This window comes from Ostrinia furnacalis, unplaced genomic scaffold, assembly GCF_004193835.3.
Source record: "Ostrinia furnacalis isolate ACB-3 unplaced genomic scaffold, ASM419383v2 OfSCF1066, whole genome shotgun sequence".
In the NCBI taxonomy this organism is placed as follows: domain Eukaryota; kingdom Metazoa; phylum Arthropoda; class Insecta; order Lepidoptera; family Crambidae; genus Ostrinia; species Ostrinia furnacalis.
The window spans coordinates 572,580-597,785 of NW_021131305.1; the positions used below are offsets into that span (position 1 = coordinate 572,580).

Sequence of the window (25,206 nt, forward strand, 5' to 3'; positions counted from 1 at the left end):
AAACTGTGTATGGCGATTTTATATTAGGTACTTAGTTAATTAATTCCGATTAGAATTTCACTATCATAAATTGGATAGCACACACTACACACGGAAGGGATTCCTTTAGGAAATGTAAGGGGACTGATGAGCACTTGCTCCACTAATCACGACCTATTTTTACGACAAAAACCGCTAAACTAGATGCCGATGTTAACTTTTGTTAAAAATCTAATTGTCCTACTAATTAGATAAAGCATCTTCAAAGTAGTTAAAACGCCACAAAATTTATATTTTTCAAATTCATCATGTCTAATTTCTAGGCCCTGTTCCTGAATTTAGATTTTTGGCTTCAGCGTGATCATTTGATCAAGTATGAACTTTTCATATGAAATTCATTCTTGAGTAGAAGATGACGTTCAAGCTAGAAATCTTAATTCAGAAACCGGGCTTAACCTGTGGCTTAACTAATAAATTATTCTCATCACGGCTAATGCTCAGTTTTTTGATTAGCAGTAAAAATAAATTAACAAAATTTATACCAATATACCAATACTAAGTAAAAATTGTACTAAAATACAGCAAATAAATCGTTCGAAAAACGCATTTTGCTGATATTTTTTAACCACTTGTCACAAAAACTAACGGTTATTTTAACTACGGATCAAGAAGATCGTAATTAGAAACCTTTCTATGTCCATTACTGCAACAAAGTTTGAAAGAGGGCTTATTTAATAACTCCAAAGGTCAACGTCAAACTACACTAGAGGCACCACGTGACACGTGAGCGAAGATGGCGATTAATTTCGCTGTCAAACGCCTGACAATCCAATTAACTCTAACAGCTGTAACAAATTCATTTTAATTGGTCAATGTTAAGGTTCAACAAGGAAATATAATTTACGTTAAATTGAAACATCTGAAGCGGATCAACTTTTAAATAAATAAAAACATTGCCATTTTGACATTTAAAAAAATCCCGCAAAAAGTCATAATAAGTATTGTACCGATAAATAAACGTCGCTTTAATAGCCAATTATGCTGAAAAAAGTTATGTTAACATCATCTAAAAACGTCGTTAGAAAAAAAGCGACAGAGTAATTTCAACGGCATTAGCGGAACAACAAACATTCTTCGGGCGCTCAATTTATAACCATTCGCTCGCAATCAACTGCTCGGAGCGGTCGCGTGAGCCGACTCGCACGCAGCGATCGCCATTAAAACATAACGCCGCCGACAAGAAAAAACATAAAACGCAAAAAACCACTAATTCCCATCACTAAAAGAACTGAGGCGGTAGAATGATAGACCGCCTTTGAAACGCGCGCGGCTCTTATTGGCCGAGACGCGTTTCTGGGCGGGGCTAAGGAGGCGGAGCGGACTGGAATAGGGCCGTCCGCTGCTCGGCCCCGGTTATCGATAAGTTTTTACGATTTTTGAGTTGTTTTTTTAGTGGGATAATTTACGGCGTGGAAGTGACAGTTCCGCTCAGATCCATTTTGTGGACGGCTGCCGTGAGCGACGAGATGTATCGGTAATGATGACAATCTGTTTATTAGGTGCTTAACAAGATTAATTTCTTGTGGCGTATTCATTCATTTTATAGGACACGGAAGCTGCTATTTTAATCTTTGATATTTGTAATTTCGAATTGATTAATTTATCAATATCAAGTAACGAACTAACAATGATTTTTAAATTATTAAGTATTTAGTAAAGAAAGCATCCTAGGTAATTTAGTTTTGCAACATAGCATAGGCACGACACGATACAAAAAACTGAAGCTCTTTCGTTAATCCAGGCAAAGCATAGCGTAAGTACAGTCTATTGGACTGAAGTAAATAAGCTTACGTTGTATACTCGGGTATATTCTATTTAATCATAAAAAATACCTTACTTAATAAACTTGCCATTTCCTCATCTTTCTAGAATGTCAATTCTCAACTCTCAATGTTCATGTGAAATAACTACAGAATCAACTATGTAAAATTGGACACCTCTGATCTAACCTTTAACTGTGGACTTTCCATATGAAATATTTGTAAAAACTACACCCATAATAATAAACAGTTAAACGCTTGTTGAATGCTAGTAAGTGCCGTTTAGTATGGAATATCTCCAACGCGCGATTTCAAAGCGTTAGTTTTCGTATTGCTGAAAACTTCTAAAAAGCAAATCGTTTACAAGAATCTTCAAACTTAGGGCTTCTTCGCACGGAGACATCATGTTTTTTGCAGAATCCCGTTTAGTGGTATGCGTGTTTTAATATTAACGTTCACACGAACATCCAGTTCGCAGTGTCCCGCAAAAAACCTATCCGTTCGAATTTGTAAATTTAATTTCAAACACATTTAGGCTTGGTTGCCCCATCTAAGTTTAACCGTAACTATAACGATGGTTACTGATGGATGGTAACTATAACTGATGTTTAACCGCCTTTTTTGTGGAGTTTGACAGATATTTGACGTTTGTTATGTTAAAATAAGATGGTGCAAAGCATTGGGGGAGGCCTATGTTCAGCAGTATACGTCCTATGGCTGAAAAATATGGTGCAATCCAGCCTTAAGTGTGTTTACATGACAGGCCAGTTTTATGGGAGAACGAGTCCTAACAAAAAATCTTCAAAATGATAATTCCACGCACTATATCAGTAACTAACTTTCGAATTTTGTTTGTCTCAGAAAAACCTTATGGCGCGCGTCCCTGTTTCAAAAACTGGGATGAAATCTATACTATGTCCTTTCCCGGGACTCAAACTATCTCTATGCCAAATTTCATCAAAATCGGTTCGGTGGTTTAGGCATGAAAGCAAGACAGATAGAGTTACTTTCGCATTTATAATTAGTATAGATAGTATAGATTAGTTCTCAACTCATAATTCAAATGATGATATTTTTTCCCGTTTCAAAATTCATATTATTCACCACCTACGTCGAGATTTCTTTTTGCGCCGGCGCAGAAACACGATCGCGTTAATACCAGCTCATCCGGGCTTTTGAGCTTTTTGCAATTCATTAACACAAAGAACCCTCAATTCATTATTCTAGTGTTCAATTTCTCACTTTGCCTTGATTCGGAAGTGGCTTCTGAATAAGATTTTTGTACGAGTTTTTTACGTAGCAGAGAAGAATTTTAAGCTAAGTTCTTGAGTGGCGACCACGAGCCGGAAGACGTAGCGTGGGCAGGCCTCTCACTAGATGGACCGACGATCTGGTGAAGTTCGCGGGAAGTACCTGGATGCGGGCAGTTCAGGACCGGTCTTTGTGGAAATCCTTGGGAGAGGCCTTTGTCCAGCAGTGGACATCTTTCGGCTGAAGTAAGATTTTTCTAAGTCCGTTTCAAGTATTCGGCTCTGTTGCTGATTTTTCTTATTTGTGCCATCATTTCTCTTTTAATTAAAGCCATGGATAGATAAGAGAATTCTTAACTGCAACAATAGCCATGCTGAAAATAATCAAGTGTGTGATAATATACTTACTTAATATAAATACTGCCACGAATGCCACGATATTCGTTGCTGTCATGTCGCATATTTACCTAGGTAAGACGAAGCAATTGACGGAGATACATCGTTAATTTGGACAATACCTACTTCTTAATAGAATCATTTAATCATTTACTTACTACATACTTAATCGACTTTGATCAAAAGCTAATAAATAAACTTATTTACCCACTTAGATATTCCAATTCCTACAAAACGTGCTGCAAGATTGTTTTCGAGCACTTAATGATCACAGGTTTCAAACTACCGATACAATCTCGTCACGCTCTCGTAGACATAAACGTTCGTTTACCATAATTGCATATTCATAGTAAAAGTCGTATTATAATGTGTTATCAACAAAAACAAAGGACGTGGTAACTGGGCCGCGATTACGCTAAAAATTTCATCTTCAACGTGCTCGGACGACGAACGAACATCAGCTGTTTCGACAAATCCGTACCGCGGTATCGTTTTGACACTTGACAGCTAGTTGAAACGAAGACGTAAACGTAAAGCTAAGGCTGAGTTGCACCAGCTTACTTTAACTTTGACAAACGTCATAAATCTGTCAAACTCTATACAAAAAACACCGGTTATCGTCACAGTTACGGTCAAAGTTAGGTGGTGGGTGGGTGGGTGAGGTGTAACTCAGCCTAAATATCTCATGTGACAATGAAAATACTAGGAAGGTACGTCCAATACCGTGATACCGAATTTGCACCTCAGCTGGAATGAAAAACAGAGCGCAACTGGAGGAGAAGCGCGTATTGGAGACGTTAAAAATTAGCGTATTCGGGGCACTGGTAACTGGTAGATACAAGCGAACGGAGTTGTGTAACACCGCCAATTTGCGGAGTCGCGGCTCGCGTTGCGGGTGGAGTAAAAAGTGACCTTTCGCATCGCGCCGGGTAACCGGTCGGGTGACCGGCCAGCGCGAGTTGCAATGTTGGTACCAAAGCAGCATGAGTGGAAGGTGTTCTAAGAATGGTTCTAGGACGAAGGAAATGCTGCCACCTTGGGATTTTGACCCTAGACTTACTGATTTTAGAGTTTGAGATCAATTTTCTGAATTTTAGTACCTAAAAATACTTTTGTGGATGTCCCACTCATGCAGAACAAAATATTTTATTGACTTTAGATTAGATACAGATTTTTTTCTTTTGATATTCCGTGGAAGGATGACTACAGAATAAATCTTAACGTAATCAATATCCACCAATTTTGTAGCAGAACAAAATGTAAAAAAAATCTTTAGCCAAAATTAATTAAAAAAATATATCTTTTTTTTTCAATATCTTACTCCTATTACTTTTCAAATTCACTAATTTAGTAATTTTCATTAATTATTTATTATCAAACAACATTCCATTGTCATCTGACTCCAAACTAGTGACGTCATAATGTGCAAGGTGGCAACACTGTCGCGGTCTCGCAACGCAGTTGGCGCGTATCTACCAGGCGCGCAGAGATCGCAGGAGGTGCTTACCGGGGTACTGCCAGAGGGGCGCGGGCGGGGCGGGCGGGGCGGGCCACAGGGCGGGCCGCTCGTCGCACACCACGTTGGCGACGCCGACCGCCATGGCCGCCTGCTCTGTGGGGTGAGGCCAGTGTGACGTCGCCGCTAGCAACACGTGTTGCACACATGCGATAACGATTAATAAATAATAATGTATTTCGAATTTTATTATGGCGCGGATACACTGCGAGAAATTGGTCAGATGTAGTGTAAACACGCACTTTCTAGTTAGTTTCGCGGTGCGTGCTCGCGCTTCTGTTCGACCAATTTCCAGCATAGTGCACCTGCGCCACGATCATTTTGATAAACGAATACAAAACCGCACTTATATCGATTAATTCGCGAGTATTCGCACGCGATTGATGCACCAACTTCGTATATTCTGGCGCTAGTTGTTTCTGACCAATTATTTCTTTTAATCGATCAAAATTATTGCGGTTTCGTGTTCGTTTACGCAAATGGCAAGGCACAATCAAAGAAAAAATAAAAAAAATAATGGCATTCAGAATATACGTAGATCAATTTCAAGAAAATATTAGGAATAAATTAGAAAATTATTAATTTTGCAGTAAGTAAAAATTACTCGTTATTTTAAACGATTAAAGTCGTGTAGTGTAACTAATAGACTTGAATCCGTATAATGCAATGACTTTAAGTAAGTATGTAGTCGACCAATTGATTCGTTTGCCTAAATCTGGAAATCATGGGTCTGACTAAATTAATAGTGAACTTACAATGATTCAGTTTGCTTTTCTTGAAATTGACCAGAAAGCACAGTTTTCTAGTCATGAAGTTGAGGGAAAACCTGACGTTCAAAGTTAACTTTCCAGAGACAATCAAGGTAAATCGTCTAACTTTCCATCAACTTCATAACCAGAAAATTTATAAATAAATAAACACACAAAAATCAATCGACTGACAGTAGATACCGCTCAAACATTTTAAATTAGGTGCACTGCTGAAATATGCTTGTAAATTCATTTATTCTGTGACAATTTAAAAGGGCAATACGATTTCGGTTGTCTTAAGAATAGCGTAGGTTAGGTAGTTAATGTAGTGATTGGGAGTAACGATAATGGAACCAATTTATGGAGATTGTTCTGCAGAATTATATCAACTGTATCCGATCATCGGAACTATTCGCAATACTTATGGGTATGGTATGGTGGGAAAATCATTATCTTCCAAACTACGACCTTTATTTTCCCTCCCAATTGATAGTTAGATCACTAGAAACAATTTAAATTATCTAAATCTGCTTTTCGTCATGTTATTCTAAACTAAATGGGCTACTTGCTCTGTGATGGTGATATCTGGGGGCACGGCAGTGCCCCCACCAAGTCGAGCAAAAAAGCGGCACGGCCGTACCATCCTTTTCTCGAAGCAATTCAGGCCATTTTCGACCGCCTGTAACTTCGTTGTAGATAAAACTAGAAGGCTGAATTTTCATTAGCTATGCAGGCATTGTAAAGACACGGTATATTTAAAATTTCATTCAATTTGAACCAGTAGTTTAAGAATTATAACGGGTCAAAGTTACTTAATTTTGTCACTCACTGACTCACTGACTCACTGACTCACTGACTGACTCACCGATCATCAAAATTCTAAGGCACTTCTAGCAGACCTAGAAGCTTCAAATTTGGAATATAAGTAGTGTTTGGTGTATGAATCAAGGAAAAACTAAAATATTTGGGGGCACGGTAGTGCAACCGCCAAGTCGAGTAAAATTTTTCAATTTCGGTCCAGTTTTCTAGATACATAACTGCTGTNCCTGGCCTGGACTTGGTATTACATGGATCTCACAACTTTTTACCGTAGAACAACTGAGTTGCGAGACTTGGTTTTTTTGACAAGTATTGTTTTTGATGGGATAAGTTTGTGCTGACCCTTTAAACTAATAAAATAAAATTTTGTCCGTTTCAAAAACCGGTCCCAAATATGCAGTCTTATGATTTAATTGGAAATTGGCAGTAGCACAGTTAGTTTTCAATGATTGATTATACCGACTCAGTCGAAAAAACAACCGCGAAGAACAAGTCTGCGAGTTCGGTCATTTTGGGAGGTAATTTTAGTCCATCTGCATCGTGTGTGTGCGTTAAACTTATTTCGATGTGTTCTACTTTTATTTATTCTTTGAAATTTATGTCATCATCTAGAATAGATGTGAAATTGAACAACGTTTTTGAGACTTATTAATTTTAAAATGTTTTAGCCTCCAATTATACAGTGTGACCAAAAAAGCTACTTCTACAAGTCGTCTCTCTTTTTATAGCTATCTTTAAATTGACAAAGAGACACGACGCGACACTAATAGCAGACAATATTTATTAAGGGCCATAACAGGAAGTGGCGTCACGACATTTCGCAATTATAAGATGCTCCACTTGAGATCATATCGCAATCGTGATACAAATGATAAATAAATTACTGATTGCTATCACTCGATTACTCGGTATTATGATCGATGTTATTACTTTAACTGGTTTATGGATACGTGTTGTTATAGCGATACACGATGTTACGTTTTTAAGATTACAGCAATTTGTGGTGTAGAAATTACTGATGAACTGATATTCTCAGTAACCCCTGTAGATGGGGTAAATAATTAAAATAAGCCTGTGTTAGGAGTTCATAGTCCAGGGTTCAGCAAGAATCGAAAAGAAAGATGCCTTAGGCACATGGTGCTGTTGTCATCTGTTTTATGTGAGCTTTAAAATTAAAGCATCCATCTGGATAGTTGTTTCCTCATTGAATTTTGCAATCACAATTTATTTTGTGACTATACAATCCAGTTATAAGAGTATAGAATAAGAACTTCTCTTCGAAATTTTGATCGCATTAAAAATTGAAGTAATTATTGATATTGTCAGCTTCAAATTGCTTCAATCTAGAGAAGGGTGGGGTTTATTGAAGTGCATTCGTCCCCCAATGCTCGGTGGACTGACGGAGACTAATGATGGTAATGAAGTTGGGCGCAAATCAATTCAGGGATTCGAATTTCGTGGCAGACAGTGTGAAAGGACACTCGAACTTGATTCAAACTCGAGCATTAATTGAAGTTTGGATCTGTTTTAGAAGGTAGATTTATATTTCAGTCATTATCAACTTCATCATATTATTATTGTTCTCTTCTCCATCAATTTTTTCCTCTTTTATACTGTTTAATAAATCATCATGAGTTTCCTAGGTTCAGTCAATTATCTTCACTGTTCTTTTAGATGTAGGTAACCACAAACTTCTGAATCTGTAAACCTTTGTTACTCCTAAGAATTATTTTTATTGGCGTACATGCAGTTAATGCTATTACTAAGTCTTGGGTTGAATGTTTTACACTGACAATATCCGCTTTGGGTCATACAGAAAATCTACAAAAAATAACTGTTCCTGTGTGCAAATTGACAAATAGGCACTGGCTAACAATCCAAGTGATGTAATAGTAGATGTTTCTAGAACTACGCATAACAAAGTAGGAAAGAAATAAAGCAATATTGTTTATTATACCTACCTACCGCGAACGCGGTGATAAGTGGTTTCCTGGAACTGAGGCGGTCAGTAGCTAGCTCACAGTAGCCTTTGTTTTTTGGATCTCGTAAACAATATCGTCAGCACGTAGGTTAAGTCTGCCTCTAGTTTCAACACGTTTTTAAAAATAGAACTACTACAACTTTTTGGTTATCCACTTCCAAATCCTCAAATGCAATTTGAAACTCAAATTTTTAATTATTACCGAGTCGTAATCTAGTGAGAGATTGCGTTTGATAGGTTGATGCTGGCCATTAAGGACATAAACTTCACTTGTATTTCTATTTTCTGTAACAACGACTTTTTTTACGGTAAACGCCAAATTAAAAACCGTGTAGGTGCAATGCACATTATACTAACGATATTTGATGCAGAATCGGTCTTATTAGTTGGTAAAACTATTACTACTTTAGTTAGTTGTTATTAAGACGTCATCAGTGTTCAGCTTGATAAGCCGTCATCTGTTCATCAGGTAGGCACTAGTAATCACCTAAATACACCGCACGCCCGTGTAACTGTTACCTACCCATGTTTATTCAGGGTTTAATATTGTTTAGCTCGTAAACTGCTTCGTGGAAGTTTTTATTGTCGAACTGTGCGGCTATTTCACCTTTAAAAACTAATTTGGTCCTGTTTTCAAGGGTTATGGCCAGTTTTAAGTGATAGTAAAGGGGATCACTACGGTTTTCTTCTAAATATTAAATTCATCTTTTGAAACTTCGTAGCCGGGTCTAAATATTTCACTGAGATGACCTAAATGGTTCTCTTTATGGTTTCGAGTTATAATCTAGTCGAAGCGGATTCTTCCTATTTTCTTCTGATCAATTAATTTATTTCGCCTAGACATAGGCTAAATTTAAATCCCTAGAAATAAATAACTCGGTCGTATTTAAAGATACTACAGTGGAAGAAATGAGAGATAGTAGCATTATAAGAACAGTTTTAAACTATTAAAACAATTAAGTCTCAACTCAACAACAAACAATAAAGTTTAGCTATACCCTTCACTGATAAAGAAAAGGCTCCAAGACCTCCAATGTCTACTGATTACCATCAGTATAATACCATCATAGCTTATCGCTATTCAATAGAATGGGTATTTCGCCGAAACAGTAAATTTTCTGTGTCCAGGCAGGCGAACACATGTTTTTTTATATCTATACGTATAAAACTATTTTTATGGGAAAGTTCATCAAAAGTTTTATTTGTTTTTGCTATTACAATAGCAGATACTACAAATAATAGCGTAGAAAAACTTAATCAAAAGTCGTTTTTCTAATTTCCTTGTTATGTCCATTACTGTTGTTTGCCAAAATGAAGGCACACTATAACAAATTGAAGCGTAATTTCATTCTAATAGCACTCTCTTTATATTTGAGAAACGTTTGGCTATCGGAAAATAAAAACATTAAATGTCAAATACTTAAAGGAAGGAAATAAAGTGAAGTTAAGTTCTTGTCCGAGTCAAAAGTATAATTTCCCTGGGTCTTCATTTCGACCATTGTAGTAACGAAACGAAAGAACTTAGAATGTAATGCACTGCACCGTTACACTCGGCCATTTCGTCCCAAAAGGCCATCGAGGCAGGACAGTACTGCGTAGACCAGTTTCGCGACAAATCGCATAAGTAGGTCCCTCCTTGGGTTTTTGTTTACTAAAAAGTCAATTTCTTTGGACGGCTTTTTGCAACTAAACAATGGATTAATTTTATTGTTTATTTACACAGATGTAGTGTCTGTAGGGGTAAACCCATGATTTAAATAGTAAATGCATAGGGTAAATAGGTTTTTGTCTGTGGTGTCTTTTAGGCATAAATCTAATTTCTGTGGCCCTAATTTCCTTGTTTTCCGTGGCATAAAATGACCTAGGAATTTATAAAAGACCATTTTTAATTCGGCGTATAGTAAAATGTTGAGTATTTCTTTATTGCAATAAGTTTAAAATTGTCATTTTAAGAAATGAGTATCAGAATAGATATAGAACAACTTGTTTTTAACTCTAAACTCAATGTACTGCATTTATCTTCCTTAGTTGTGTAAAAAGGTCGTAATGATACAATATTTATTGGTATGTTGGCTTGCGAAGGTACACAAAAATGGGTCGAACAAAAAAAAGCAAATCACAGAAGAAAACTTAGAGAAAAAAATATTTATAATAATTTCCTTGGCTACCAAAAATTCATGACCTTATAACTTTGTTTCTAAAACGAATTATGACACCCCTTTTAGATATATTAGCTTAGTTTTTGCTACTTAATGTAATGGAAAACTAAAAATAGTTAAAAACAAAAAAATATTTCGTACCAAGGAAATTAGGCAAAATTGACCATTTTTGGCGAAATACCCATATATCCTAATGTGTTTGCAAAGTATCCTTTCCGAATTCAAACTAGAACAATATCAATATTAATTTGATTACAATCTTTCTCACAAAATAAACACGAAATCAAACGGTAACCGAATATGTCTCGAATGTGCACATCCAAGCTCATTTATTTAAATCGCCATTCGAATTTGCATAAGTCGAAAAAACGAAAAGAGAACGTCAAATAAATAAAATAAAAAGTTAAAAATAAAAGATAACGGCTATTTCTCACGAAACAAATTCCCACAATGAGTCGTAATACCGGAGCGGCAGCGGGTTGAGGAGGCAAAACGACGATTATGAAAGGAAGCACGTGCTGCTCCGCCCCTCGCGCTCGCACGTAGCGCGCTGTCTCGCTCTGTCGCTAAATGCTACACAGAGTAGCCAACGTTTCGGAGATTTGAGAGTGTGAAAAAATTGGATTCTGATTCTAAAATTGGTGAATTTATCAGGAACTTTGTTTGTGTCTGTATTTAAGGTATTTGATAAAACATTCTATGCGTCACTATTTAGCTTTGTCTAGCTAGTGTTCACAATGTTGATCACAAGAGGATTGAATATAATGTAAAGATAAAGAATAATACACCTTACTGGCGTTAAAATAAGAATGAAGTTCAGTCTAATATAAATGAATCACCGTGCGGTTATCAATAACCCAATATTGTATTTGCCTGTTTTCTCTGCCATCAAACTACACTGTGCATACTATCAGTTGACCTTCACCGCGGCGTCTCGCTCTAGCAGCAGCATTCCAACCGATAGTTCTATCTCGCTCACTCCTGCAACTAGACGCGGTCGGCACGCCGCGACACCTCCTCGCAACGTCTGCGCGCCTAGTATCACGCGCGCTGAAGAAAAGGGTTTATCCGACGCCGTATGACCCGGATGCACCTAGGATTTTCCGACCAATAACTTAACTTCGCTAGTTTTCCGTGAAAAACTTGGCAAACGTCCAATTTCAGCGGTGCGATAATAGCATGATTTACATGGAAATATCGATATTTTAACGCGATAAACTCTTTACAATTTACAACGCGACGGTATTTTCGAATCGATATTTATAACGTGGATGCGTTTTACTATTTTTCATTTGTCGCTAGCAAATGTAGGCCAGTCTGTTAATGTTACCTAGCATTAAAATAGCAGGCACGTCGCGTTGCGTGGTCAACGTAGTGAAGCGTAGCGTAAAATACTGACTTGTCGTTTAGTTTGGGCTCGGTAACCGCGACCGCTGGGTAATGGTCGTGAAACGCTGTAATTACAGGAATCATACAACTTAGATCTTTGCTATTTTGTATCAGTGATAGTTATTAAGATTTTTTGAACAGCCTTTAAACACAATAAATAAAATTATGGACTTAATAGAACCTTTTTCCCATTTTTTATACTATTTCATTTAAAAGAAAAGACAATACCGAATAAATTCAAAGTGCGTACAACCACAGAATAAATACTAAAGTACTCCAGTCCACGCATAAAAACTACCAAGCAACTGTCCGAGTTTGCTTGCTCACAAACCAAAGTGAACGGTTTCCAACAAAATTGTACCAGGGCGGCAGAGGTTGCAAGGAGGTTGACGGAGCGCGCGGTGATCTCATACTGCTTCGACTGTGTGTGACGCACACAGCGACAGCGGATTTGCTATAATAGCTCGTATTGCAACTGAATAAGAAACTAGTGTTGAGCTTGGTCGCGTCGTCTGTTTTGCAATAGTGTGCGTTATTCAAGAGTCTACAACACACATGCATGATGTATTTGAAGTAAATAAATGGTTGGTTCTTAATTAAAATAATATTAGTTCAATTTTTTGTTTAATAACAAAAGCTTAAGTTTTGAATAGACTTAGCCATTTTTAGTATTTTTCTTCATGAAGCAATCCTAATTCGTATTAGATTAGAAAATGTAGAGCGGAATTTTAATTTTAGATTTTCTTACTTACAATTTTGCGGTCAAAACTATCATTATCTTGAATCAGAAACTAAAAATACAAATATTACCAGAAACTCGAATCTATTTCTCCTATTACCTAAGTGTTCCCTTACTTCATCACAAAAAACATTAATCTTAGTTTGCCCGCGGCTATTATCAGATATTACAATTGTAATATTTGTAATGCAAATAAATGTCAACAAGCACCTCGTAATAGCAAAGCAAACATTTTTATCTAAACAACACACAAAATTGATGGGGAAAGATTGCAGTGCGAATAACAACCCCTGCAGAACACCCTTATAATTAATAAACAGACGATTTTGAACCGTATCTTCTAAGGTTACGGTTGAAATTGAAATGGTAGAGCTGGTAGGATCATGAGTAAACGCTTTGAAAATTTTTCAGACATGCATTTACTTAATTAAATTGAATAGTTTACACAAAAATGGATTACTTCTTACAGAATCTTATTTAGGATAGGCGTAGTCTTATCAGGAGGCCAAAATGTAGTTTTAAACTTTTTATTTTATTTTTATTGCCCATATAATTATATTGATAAATTTTAAGGCACATCACACAACACACAACTTTTATTCTGTCTGTATTATGTTTTATTTACTTTTATAGCATGATGCAGCTTGACCCCTTTTTTGCGAGTGGAAATTGCATTGAATTGCATACCCAATGGCCCGGGGGGACCAATCTAGCTCTATTGGGCGCAGTCCCTTAGAAATAAGAGGTTGTTTGTATGGAAAATTATGTATTAGCATATTCTGGGGCTCTAATATGAAAACCCCAAAGAAATATTTTTATTGTAGATCATTATTTTCCAGTTACAGAAATTCGGCTACCGTTTGCGATACGTCTGTCTGCCGACAAATTATGTGCTCCACCATTCGCTCTTTTGGCCTTGACATAACGTTTATTTACTCCACTCCATCTGACCGATATGCTCCGTTCAACTTGTAATCTCGGCGGAAATCCTGCCCATTCTGATTTGAGTCCTATTACAATCAATGTAAAGTTAATTTTCGTCTAACAGCGACCGACGTTGATCGACGCGTTCGGGTTTATCACCTTTCACTTAAATTTCGACTATAATACATACGGCTAAAGTTTATTTTCGCACAAACAGGGTGGTGATACTTTACGTCAGAGGCAAACGCTCGGATAGAACCGTCGCTGCTAGTACCAGGGCGCCAGAGCTCGGCAGGAGGAGGTAGTTCGGTTCGCCCCAGTGGGAGGCTACTTCGAAACGCGCCGGTTACGTAGTTTCGCATATATTTGTCACTGTCGCTCATGCTGTGTGTGAGAGGGATGGAGACATTCGAAGTACGGATTACGTTTGGGAGTAGCCTCGCAGTTAGGGTTCCCAACTCTCCCGGATTGCCCGGGAGACTCCGGAAATAATGGTTAACCTCCCGACCTCCCGGAGAGCAATATTTTCTCCGGTATTTCTAAAAATTAAATGCATCCATTGCTGCTCGTACTTGTTTATAAATTTTATCTTTAAAAGAACCAATCACATGGACCAGCATTACTAAACTCCAGGAATTATTAAATATTGACATAGATAGTGACAAATTGTACGATGAGGTTGGACTTTTGCGTCAGGTGCACCACATCTTAATGAAGAAAATCGAGTGGATTTACGCTGGGTTGACTTCTTTAGGAAATCAAAAGACAGAAATCCCTATCCTGTACCTCTAGTAGGAAAAACTTTCGAGTTCGTTTCGTTGCGTATTCAAAGTGTCATCGAAAAATTTTGTATGAAAAATTTAACAGCGCCCCCTATATTATAGCCGCCCTAGGGGGCGCTGTTTAATTTTCGAGTTCGTTTCGTTGCGTATTCAAAGTGTCATCGAAAAATTTTGTATGAAAAATTTAACAGCGCCCCCTATATTATAGCCGCCCTAGGGGGCGCTGTTTAATTTTTCATACAAAATTTTTCGATGACACTTTGAATACGCAACGAAACGAACTCGAAAGTTTTTCCTACTAGAGGTACTGAATAAAAAAAAATGGTCACGTTTGTTCTTTCCATTCCTGTCTCTATTAATGCTTCATTCGAGCGCGTATTCAGCGTGATGGAGCAACTATGGAGCAAGCCCCCCCCCCCCCAATGAGGATCATTTCGATTTTTAGCTGTGAATGCAGATTTATAGGGCTAAGAAATCCTTAATACACAGTGCAAAAATTTTTGTTCTACGACAAAAATTGACGAAGTTATGGCCAAATTACTAAAAAAGTTCACTGACCGCCCGGCGCGGGGACGATGACGTCATTATATCCGATCCGAACGCTGCCGGCGTACTGCGTGGATAGAAAATATTTTTTTCTAGCCAAATTATCGGTTTTAGAGAAAAACTTGTAATGACATTTATTCATCAGAATAAAGTAAGCTATCGATAGGTAATTTTTAAAAATGGAAATTGTGACAAAAAACGCAAAAAATCCATACGCTCATACGATTCAATGGCACGCAGAGACGCGATTGGGGTCTCCGCGGTGGTATATTTGGCGATTTATTCAAATAAAGTGTACATAAGTGTTGTTAGAGTCATATCTTCTTCCAAGTAAAATATAAAAATGTATAAGTATTAATTTATTTACTTCTAACAATTAGGTATAACTTCTAACAATAAGACATTGCTATGAAAATCATTTCGATGTACACTTAATAATACCTACCTGTTATTTAGTTTTTCTGAGTTAAACCTACGCACCTACCTATCTATTCGCCGTTCCCATGGGCGGGCCAGCTGCTGCAGGACAGGACAGCCGCTCCGTGCTGTAAATCTATTTAATCTTAGCCTAGAAGCTGGGTATGACTACCCCGCCCCTCTCCTCTCCCCAGGTCATAAGCTGGGCATGACTTCCCCCTCGGCCAGAAGTTGGGTATGATTTATTGAATTTTCTACAACAGTACTGATCCTCATTCTCCCGGGTTGGTCCTTTCAAGAGTTGGCAACCCTACTCGCAGTATAGCGGTAGGGTCACCGCGAAGGGGACCTGAGTCAGGGTTGCTAAGTAACGCGCCACAAGTTTGGATGCAGATATTGATTTATTTTGTAGTTGCCGTCAGCTGATTCATCTAGCTGACTGTTGCGAAATTGGAAATTCAGATGTCAATGGAATTAGTAAATACATTCAAGTACTCGGAGAGTAAAGTAAGGCATTATGCGAATACTATAAATACAAAAATTACTCTGTCTGTTGATTCGCGCTGAATAATACCGTTGATGAAATTTACTTTAAATGGTTTTTGGTGGACATCCGCAAAGACATGATTAATTCAACTTATTAATAGCAAAAATAAAAGTGAATTCGTTCATTATAAGTCTACGAGTTTTTGTGAAACGTACTTCTGACTAGAATGCTAAACAAAAATTTAAAAAATCTAATGAAGAAAATGATGAAACCGAATTTGGGATATCAAATGTAAAAAAGAATCTGCATTGCACTAAGATCTCAAAGGTTTTATTATAAAGTCTGGCAAAAAATAATTTCATTTTTTCCATTGTTTTCTAGATTCAAAGCAGACGAGATCAGCCAGATTTTGATGAAGATACAGCACGAGCCACGAGCAACCATTGAATGTCGACACGACGCGACAAAGAGGATGAAACAACCAGAAAAAAACTACCTTTTTGACGACTTGAGACAAGCTGAAAGGGAATAGGATCGTGAAGGGGACAGGCAGACATTAGATAGACACTACCAGAAACATTGACATAGTAAATTATCTGCAGGATGCCTCCATAGAGGATGAATGGAAAACTTATCTACTTGCTACTCATTTGATCATCATGAATATTTCAGCTTTCAGAACAGTTTATTATTAAATCAAAAATCAACATCACACTAATATTACAATGGCGAAAGTTTGTGAGTGTGTACTGTGTATGTAGGTATGTTTGTTACTTATTCACCTCTAAATGGCTTTAGTGATTTTAATAAAATTTCTATGGAGTTAGCTGACACCCCGGATTAACACATAGGCTCCGTTTTACCGCGGGTAACACCGCGGGGCACAACAACTAGTAAAATATAATTAAAACATTGGGTTCCCCTCCCTAAACAACAACTTCTTTGTTTGGCCCTTATTATCAAAATTATGTATGTAAACTGATAACTGTTTGGCAACTTGAAAAATAGAAAAGATGGTAAAGATTTCCTAGCTCTACTTTTTTAAATAATATTAAAAGATTCTTATGCAAAAGATAAACAGTAAACGACAATTAGGCTGAGTTGTACCACCTTAATTTAACCGTAACTATAACAATAACCGGTCTTTTTTCTATGGAGTTTGACAGATTTTTGTTAAAGTTAAAATAAGATGGTGCAACTCAGCTTAAATAAATCTACTATGTAATGTGTTCTTTAACCATTAAAAGATTTAAATACTTATAGAAGATGAAAACACACATTTTGCATTAAGTTGATGACATGCCCGTTAAAAGCTTAGCGTTTCAATCTATGTATTTGGAAAATCAGCTGAGGGGAGACATCTTTGCGGAATGTTGTGATTGTTTCTATCTCTCTCATATAAGTAGTATCCCGATATGAATGAGAGGGATGGAGAATTGAAAGATTTAAGATCGTTTTGTGAAAAGAGAAGAAAGAGATCGTATACATTACAGTATGAATCTACACGCACGATGGTACATAATAGTAGTTAGTTATTAGAATTCTAACAAAGTTTTGCGGTAAACTTAGGCTGAGTTGCACCAACTAACTATAACCATGACGTTATCAGGTGTTTTTTGTATGGAGTTTGACAGATTTTTGACGTTTGTTGAAAAAGGATTCACAATCTTTTTTGTTAGTGGAAGGTAGGGCAAGCTATATGTGTTTAGGACCTAGATCTAGAGGTTACCTCCATACTAATAAATAAAATTTAAAGTACCTATAATGTACATTCATAAATATGAACCTTATATTTGAACTCCACAAAAGCACGGTCAATTTATTAATCACAAATCACTTGAATGAAAAAACCTGAATATTTAAAACCTAATCCCGACAGGTATCGAACGTGGGACCTCAAATATTCAAAACCGGTACCCACCGAGCCACCGGGGCGTGTGTGAGTCGTTTTTTATGTGACCCAAAGCATCGAGCAGTCGCATTGATTAAAATTGATTAAATTACTCGGATTCCTATGGGGCCCTCGAATTACTTTTGACAGTACAAATACTTTATATTAATGGAAGCACGAATATACCGAGTAGTACACGATTAATGTTGGGTAGTTAAAGTTAACGATAGAAGGTACACGTAAAACACGACTGCCAGGAGAAAATTAAATTTTTGAAGTAGAACCACAGAATAAATGCATAGAAACAAGAAAGAAAGAAAGATACATTTATTACAGATACATTCATTGAACCTACATTTACCTTAGTTACCGGACTACACTTTCAAATAATTTTGTCCAAGGTCATATCTTTTTAAAAGTAAAATTTATAAAATTCAATGTTTAAATCGAAATAAATTGCTGAAGAATTTAATTTGAAACCACTAAAACCGTAAACACGCATGTAAATAAAGAAATGACAAATGTTTCAACAATGCAACACCGATATGGCTAAAAATATACCGTTATTTCAATATAATAATAAAATGATTACAATTCATTACATCATTACCCGAAGAGAAACAATTAATCGCCAACAACCGGGAATATATCAATTTTGCATGCAAAATGGTGAACACGACGGCACATCAAGTTACCCATAGTGGCACCTTATCCCACTGTAATACAGGCTATTTTGCGACAGAAATGTACAGTCTGATATGATCTCGACTGTACCTAATACAACGGCTCTATAAAAATACCGATTGGATACAGCTAACGTGCATTTGCATCGGTTCATTTTGTTCTAACCGGCTAGACTAAGAGCTAGTGAACGCCAGACCTACGTCATTTTATAAAAGCTGAAAGTTTGTAAGCGTATGCTCCCAATAGTCCCAGTATAGGTTAACATTTGGGCAATCATTAGAAGTAGTTTCCACATGCATCGGCCAGACAGTTTTGACAGTTCCAACTCCTTGCCAGACAGTTTTTTTAGGATAGCTGCCAAAGCCACGATGACCCAAACTTCATGTTGCACCAACATTCTAACCTATAGCATACGCTGACAAACTTTCAGCTGTGTTATAAAATGACGTAAGTCTGGCATTCACTAGCTCTTAGTCTAGACGTTTTCTTACTTATTAATATTCAAATCTACACTCCTTAGTAGCATAGATATGCTAATGTATGGACTTACATACTCACTTCAATGATTATTTAACGTTAGTAAGAAACGATCCCAATCAGCAAATATTAACACATAATGGCACAGATGGAACCAGCAAGGAATATTAATAAGCCCTCAAAGAAATGCCAGCGTTTGTAAAGACCTACTATCACCTTTTTAACCTTTTTGGTAGCAACTACTGACTACTGAAACCGCAATATACTTTTAGAACATTTATGATGTCCTGGTAGGTCAACTAAATTACTAATTTTATTTAATGCATTTATTTAGTAATTTATTCTTGGAATTACTGGTTTTTAAGGCAATTTATGAACATAAAATACATACATTTGCTCTAATTCTAACAATGATTTATTAAAAACAATTTATACTAACTACAAGATATTTCTATGCAATAGTTAAGTGGGTTCTTAATATGCTCTCAAATCTAATAGATCCATTAAACCACAGCCCTTTTTGAATCCCGATAGGGGCAGAGCTATTGATTTTTATTCAGGAGGGAGGACCAAATTAATGTTTAGCCAGATATGACGACGGTCACAAATTCATAGGGTCAATACAAGTACATATTTTGAAAGTATGAACCACTATATTCACAGCTCTATTTCTAAATACTTTAATATGGAATGCGTAAATCCCTCTTTATTTAGTACTAAAAGACGCAAAACAAAGTGGTGCTATTAGAAAATACCTTTCGAAAAAACAAAACGCAATCGTTGCATTCAGAATGACCGCCAAAAAAGTAAAATTGCGCGCGAACCGCCCCCGCACAGACTATAAAAGGCAGTACATATTATATTGTAATTGTAGAACTGATTAGCATGTAATTGGCTGGTTTTTTGCCATGTAAATAATTTCCAAGTTGATAATATCCGGCGATGCTATCGGTAGCAGCGAACGCGTTTTATTTAACGGCTCTCTTTATAGCCTTTGCTTTTCTTTTATGTACGATTTTTATGATAACTAAGTGTCCCGTTAGGAGCCCTATATTTACTAGGCTTTAACTTTTTACAGGTATTTTTAAGTATTGTCGCATAATAGGATGTTTTCTTTGTCTTATTATGTCGTTTACAGTTGACGTAATCATTATTCCTTTTTGAAAATGGGACAAAAACAAAACAAGTTGTGCAGTAGTTACCGACAAAGTACTAAAAAAGGAACACTAACAATTTCAATAGACCATTCTCAGAAGTGAATGCATTTATAATGCATGACTGCGGGCAATGAAGCAATGGAATAGTTTCATAGAACACCTGAATAAAAAAAACATTGCACATCATGTATTGAACTACTGGATAGTACGTAGAAAAATTGGAAATTTACCGATTTTCCTAATAACTACTGATTTTCTTATAGTTCTCTAGAAAGCAGACCCATATTATTTTATTACTAAGACCTGCGAAAACTATAACATCTTTACTACAGATGAAAATGATGCGGACTATTTTCATTAATAAAAAATCCCGTTGATAAAATTGAGATATGAGAGTAAACTCTCAGAGTTGCAAGGACCTAAAATTACAAAAAATCTCATCAGGCACAAATGTACAAATAACTGCTCTAAGCTGATTCAGATTCCTACAAGAATAGTGAAGAAGTCACTGTACCTACTTTATCCCATTTTTTCGCTTACAAGTGTTTATACCGACACGAGACGAGTAAGAATCTGCCTGTCCAGATCTACTGGGTTACTCCGAAAAACGTTATGGTTACCCGAAGTTTTGAATATCGCCATTCCTCTCACGCAAAGCTAGATGTCGGCATGAGCGACGGTGACAGACAGACCCGAAACTACGTAAACAGTGTTTTGGATTAACCCTGCTGTAACGTGGTATCCAAAGCTCTTTATGCCGTGTTTCTTATGCAATTAAATAATATCAATTTATCTTCTTTTAATTTCAAAACAATTCTACTTTTTTCACCCACGTTAACCCTGGCAGGAGTGGCAGGTGGTTACATTAGTCCACGTCGCGTCGCATGTCCGATCATGCTTACTTCAATTTTGCATTTAAGCGGAAACGAAACTGCGCCGGCGCATAGTAATGACGTCGTTTATAACAATTGCCCATCGGGTCACGGATCGTGCCACGGACAGCTGCGAGACATGATCGATTGTGGTTGCTAGCAGATCAACCTTAACTTTGAATTTTAAATATTGAATTTACTGCATTAATGTCACTCACAATTTGGCATTACAAAACAATAACTAGCCTAATATTATGAAGCTATGCTTGTGCTAGGAAGCACCACTCTTCAAGTTTTCCATTACTCCATTAGTAATCTATAGTAAAACTAATTCTGGAACCGAGATAAGAGAAATATTGACGAAGCAGGTACTAGCTACTAGGTAAATAAACGATAGACGATATAGATTAGAAGCACTTTTATGCAGTTTCCAAAAACTCAAAGTTCTCGAATAAAAAACATGACACAGAGAAGTTTGGCAGAGAAGACAAACTATCGCCAACTATTCTAACTGATTTTACGAAAATATAACCAAAAACTGCGGAAAAAAACTGCTACACAGTTGGCTATTCTCTGATGCGAGAACCAGACGTGGGTCTAATGACTCTAATGAGTTCTTTCAAAGTAAAGCCAATTTGCGGATTCCTGTACCACACATAGCGTGCGTGAGCGTAACCTTGATAATAAACTACAATAGTTTGTTCGTCTGTTTCTCTTAACTTTAATGGAACAAGAGGAGAATCAAAATACTACCCTGCTAAACCCCGAACTAGCTTAATAAACGCGTTATAAATTCAAAGCCCGACCAAATTTTGCCAAGCGAATCCACGGACCAAAGCTAGTTAATTCAGCTCATTAGCGATGCAAAAAGACCCACCTGCAGCGGGATAATTGATTGAGGCCCCGTATTAATCATTAGGCGTCCGCAAAAAACGGCAGAATGCAATTTTGAGTTGCGTAAGCGGCCATGCCTTCGGGGCATTGTCGCCAATTGTAAATTTATAATGTCAAACACGGTCAGTGTATCGTCCAATTGACAATTAACGCACTCATGTTCTAAGTTTTAATATAATTTATAATGTGGAAAGCTTTTGATTGGTTTGCGTTGGCATTTTGACTAGGCCCTCTGATTGCTGATGCAACTTGCCAAGAGAAATATAAGCATGAAAAAAAGAGATAATTACGAGACAAAGGCATAAATTAGGCACAGGTCATATAAGAAATCGAGCAAAGAAATTAGGTTAAGATAACATAAATCGATGTTACATTACATTGCAAAGAAAATAACTCAAAACTCATTGCAGTTATTAAAAAATACACCAATTAAATGACACCATTTCAATCAACGGGTTCAGCTGGCCTATACGATAAACAAACGCCAACGAAATTGTTGTCCTTTGCTAATCACTTTACGGTAGTTAATTGCTGAAAATATTATGTCCGCGTGTAATGACGGCCAGTTTGGAAGTGGCCGTGACCTGGGGCATACGAATGGCTAATTATAAATGGGAAAAAGTCGGTGTAAGCTCCAAACTTTATTATCCTCAATCCTCATGCTCTTTCTATACTCTATTTTTGGGCCTTTTCAAAGAGAGAGTGAATAGGTTTAGGCACTTACAGGGCAGATATGTACCATCCTCTGCATCTCACTAGGTGCGATTGCGGACAAATACCTACCTTATTATGGAAAAAAAATCTTACTTTTTTATAGGATAGTGGATAGGATTAGTCGAACTGGAATTTCGCCAATCGTGAGAAGTGTCAAGTTTATGTGACATTTTACTGATTATGAAAAGGGAAAGTAATTTCTGCTAATGAATCTACCCAAAAAATATGCAGAGAAGTGGGTAGGAGGTTCATCAATAAAATTAGAAGAGACTAATGCCCGTTTTAACCATTAATCCTTAGTTTTTAAGTGACCCCTATGAAAACAAAATTCCTGTCGAGTGTTACCATGGGTCACTTAAAAATTAGGGATTGATGGAGAAAAGGGCTAAAGTCTCTTTAAGATAAAAGACGCTCTCATAAAAACCGTAACCAGCTTGGAAGACAATCTAACCATTAGTTAGGCCATTGTTACTGAGGGCCTAACTAAATCTGAGGCCCTATTCTGGACAGTACTCTTTAAATTTCAACCTCTCTGTCGCGCAGCTTAGGAAACTGGCATGAGTGAGAGAGACTGAGCGGATGTTTCGACATCGCCTTGCAGGATAGACCCACCCAAAGCGATTACCATATAATTGTAGGATACAAACGGTGTTCGCTATAAATCGCATTAGACCGGTGCTCACACGAGTCGTGTGCGATAAATTCAAGTCGGCTTAGGCTGCAGGGACCAGAGTCAGCGAACGCACGCTTCGATTGTTTCCTACAATTACAGGGAAGGGAGTTCCACAGTTTAACTCCTACGCCCTTTAATACTTGTCCCCTTTTCGGTTCGGGCTGACGACGTGTCATTTTTCGAGTCTTTGACAGGAGTATCTTCAGGATTAGATTTTAATGGAACTGCCACTTGAAAATTGCGTGATTCTATTAGTGTAGAATGATGTTTAGTTAAATCTTACTAAGTGACAATATCAAACAAACTAACAGACGTAATTATTGGTGGTTGCGTAACGCTTATCGTTATTTTTGTCATGTTACAAGAACGAATTCTCTTTACAAGTTGCATGTCATAGAAAAAGGTCTCGTCATTTTCCAGACAGCCAGGTCATTGATAAATAATTACAAGCACAGTCAACTGAGACGACTGCACATCAGACTGTGCATTTTTGCTGCAAAATAGTACCTATTACCACGATATAAGACACTTTATTATGAGCTTGATGTGCAGCTGTTTGTCTATCTTTCAACATCGATCATAGGTGTACCAGGATCCGGTCGATTTCAATTCAAAAAGCGGGGAAAACCACCGACCGCCCGCGGTTTTCCTCGTAATATCGAGCGGTTGGCGTCTTAATTAAGCAAGTAAACTCCCATGTATGGTTGCTTTTAGTTCACATGTCAGTTTAAATGTAAATAGGGCAAAAAGTTAAAATGGAAACAGAAAAACCACGCGTTGTGTGCTAATTCGTGGAGCAGCAACTGGTACAGCAAAAGAAAATGCTTTTGACATCTGTCTCATTTGAACTCTATAAATATGTGTTATTAAGGTAAAACCACGTATGCAATTAAAGTACCTACCAAACATAAATCCCTAATAGACAATGATCTAACCAATATTAATTTTATCCAATTATAATATTGCAAACACTTGCTACATAATTTATGATGTTAGATTGTAACTTTGTAAGACCTTAACATTTATTGATGATTAGGTCAACCTGTAACCTGAACTTTGTCTTGAGAATACCACCAAGTGACCTACTCAAGACCTCCGAAGGTTAAAAGGATTGTTGTTGTCTCTACATTCAAGGAAAATACGACTGTTGATTAGTGCGTGTAATTATGTCTCAAAAACTTCCATTCACATCTAAAACGAATCCAAACAACAACATTAGTAATGTTTATAGTAATGAAGCAACAACAGGCGGACTCGTAACGCGGCGCCGGCGCAGCCCAAGGTGATATCTGGAACTCGCGTGATCCCACGATAACGAATATATACAACGCTCAATTATACTGCTTAGTTAAACGCCTTCTACACATGTACTGCTGAAGTTCATTAAAATTTATGCGGAAGCGCGAAATCATTTACAAGAAGTGGAGCAACCAGTAATCGCTTTTTCTGAAAATTTATACGTATTCTGTAGATGGTAGAGTTGATTTTGTGTTGGAAACTACTCGTTTGGCCTTCGATAAAGTTTAATTTACTTTTTTTTCATTACCAAGCGCATCACAGTAAATACATAGAGGTACCAGGCTCTCAGAACCAGTGAGGAGGTAGTCCGAGCGGCCGATGGCGTCAGTATCGACTGTCAGTCAATAGATAAGAAAGGCCTCGGACGCAAACATAGCATAGCGTTCCGAGTCGGCACGCGCGTTGCGCGCTTCGTGACTGCGTGTTTTAAATGAACTACGATTTTCAACTAAGATTTATTTCTAACTGCGTGTTTTAAATAAACGATTTTAAACTAAGATAACTAAGCTAAGGCACTCTTGCGCATCATTCTGTATAGATCGTTTCATCCACGAAGACGCGCCCCGCCAATTTTTGGTCGATGGAAGCGCGG

At 37.2% G+C, this 25,206-nt stretch overlaps 1 protein-coding gene across 4 annotated transcripts in view; it reads right to left on the bottom strand.

Moving 5' to 3' along the window:
- The window catches only part of wge (BAH domain and coiled-coil containing protein winged eye), a 125,378-nt gene that overhangs the window by 15,192 nt on the left and 84,980 nt on the right, over positions 1-25,206 (bottom strand). For 3 of the 4 annotated variants that reach the window (XM_028302032.1, XM_028302028.1, XM_028302031.1), the window contains one exon: positions 4,953-5,087. In XM_028302032.1, coding sequence (XP_028157833.1) covers positions 4,953-5,087 — 135 coding nt within the window. The remainder of the gene's footprint in view (positions 1-4,952; positions 5,088-25,206) is intronic. The other variant, XM_028302030.1, reaches the window with a different exon arrangement.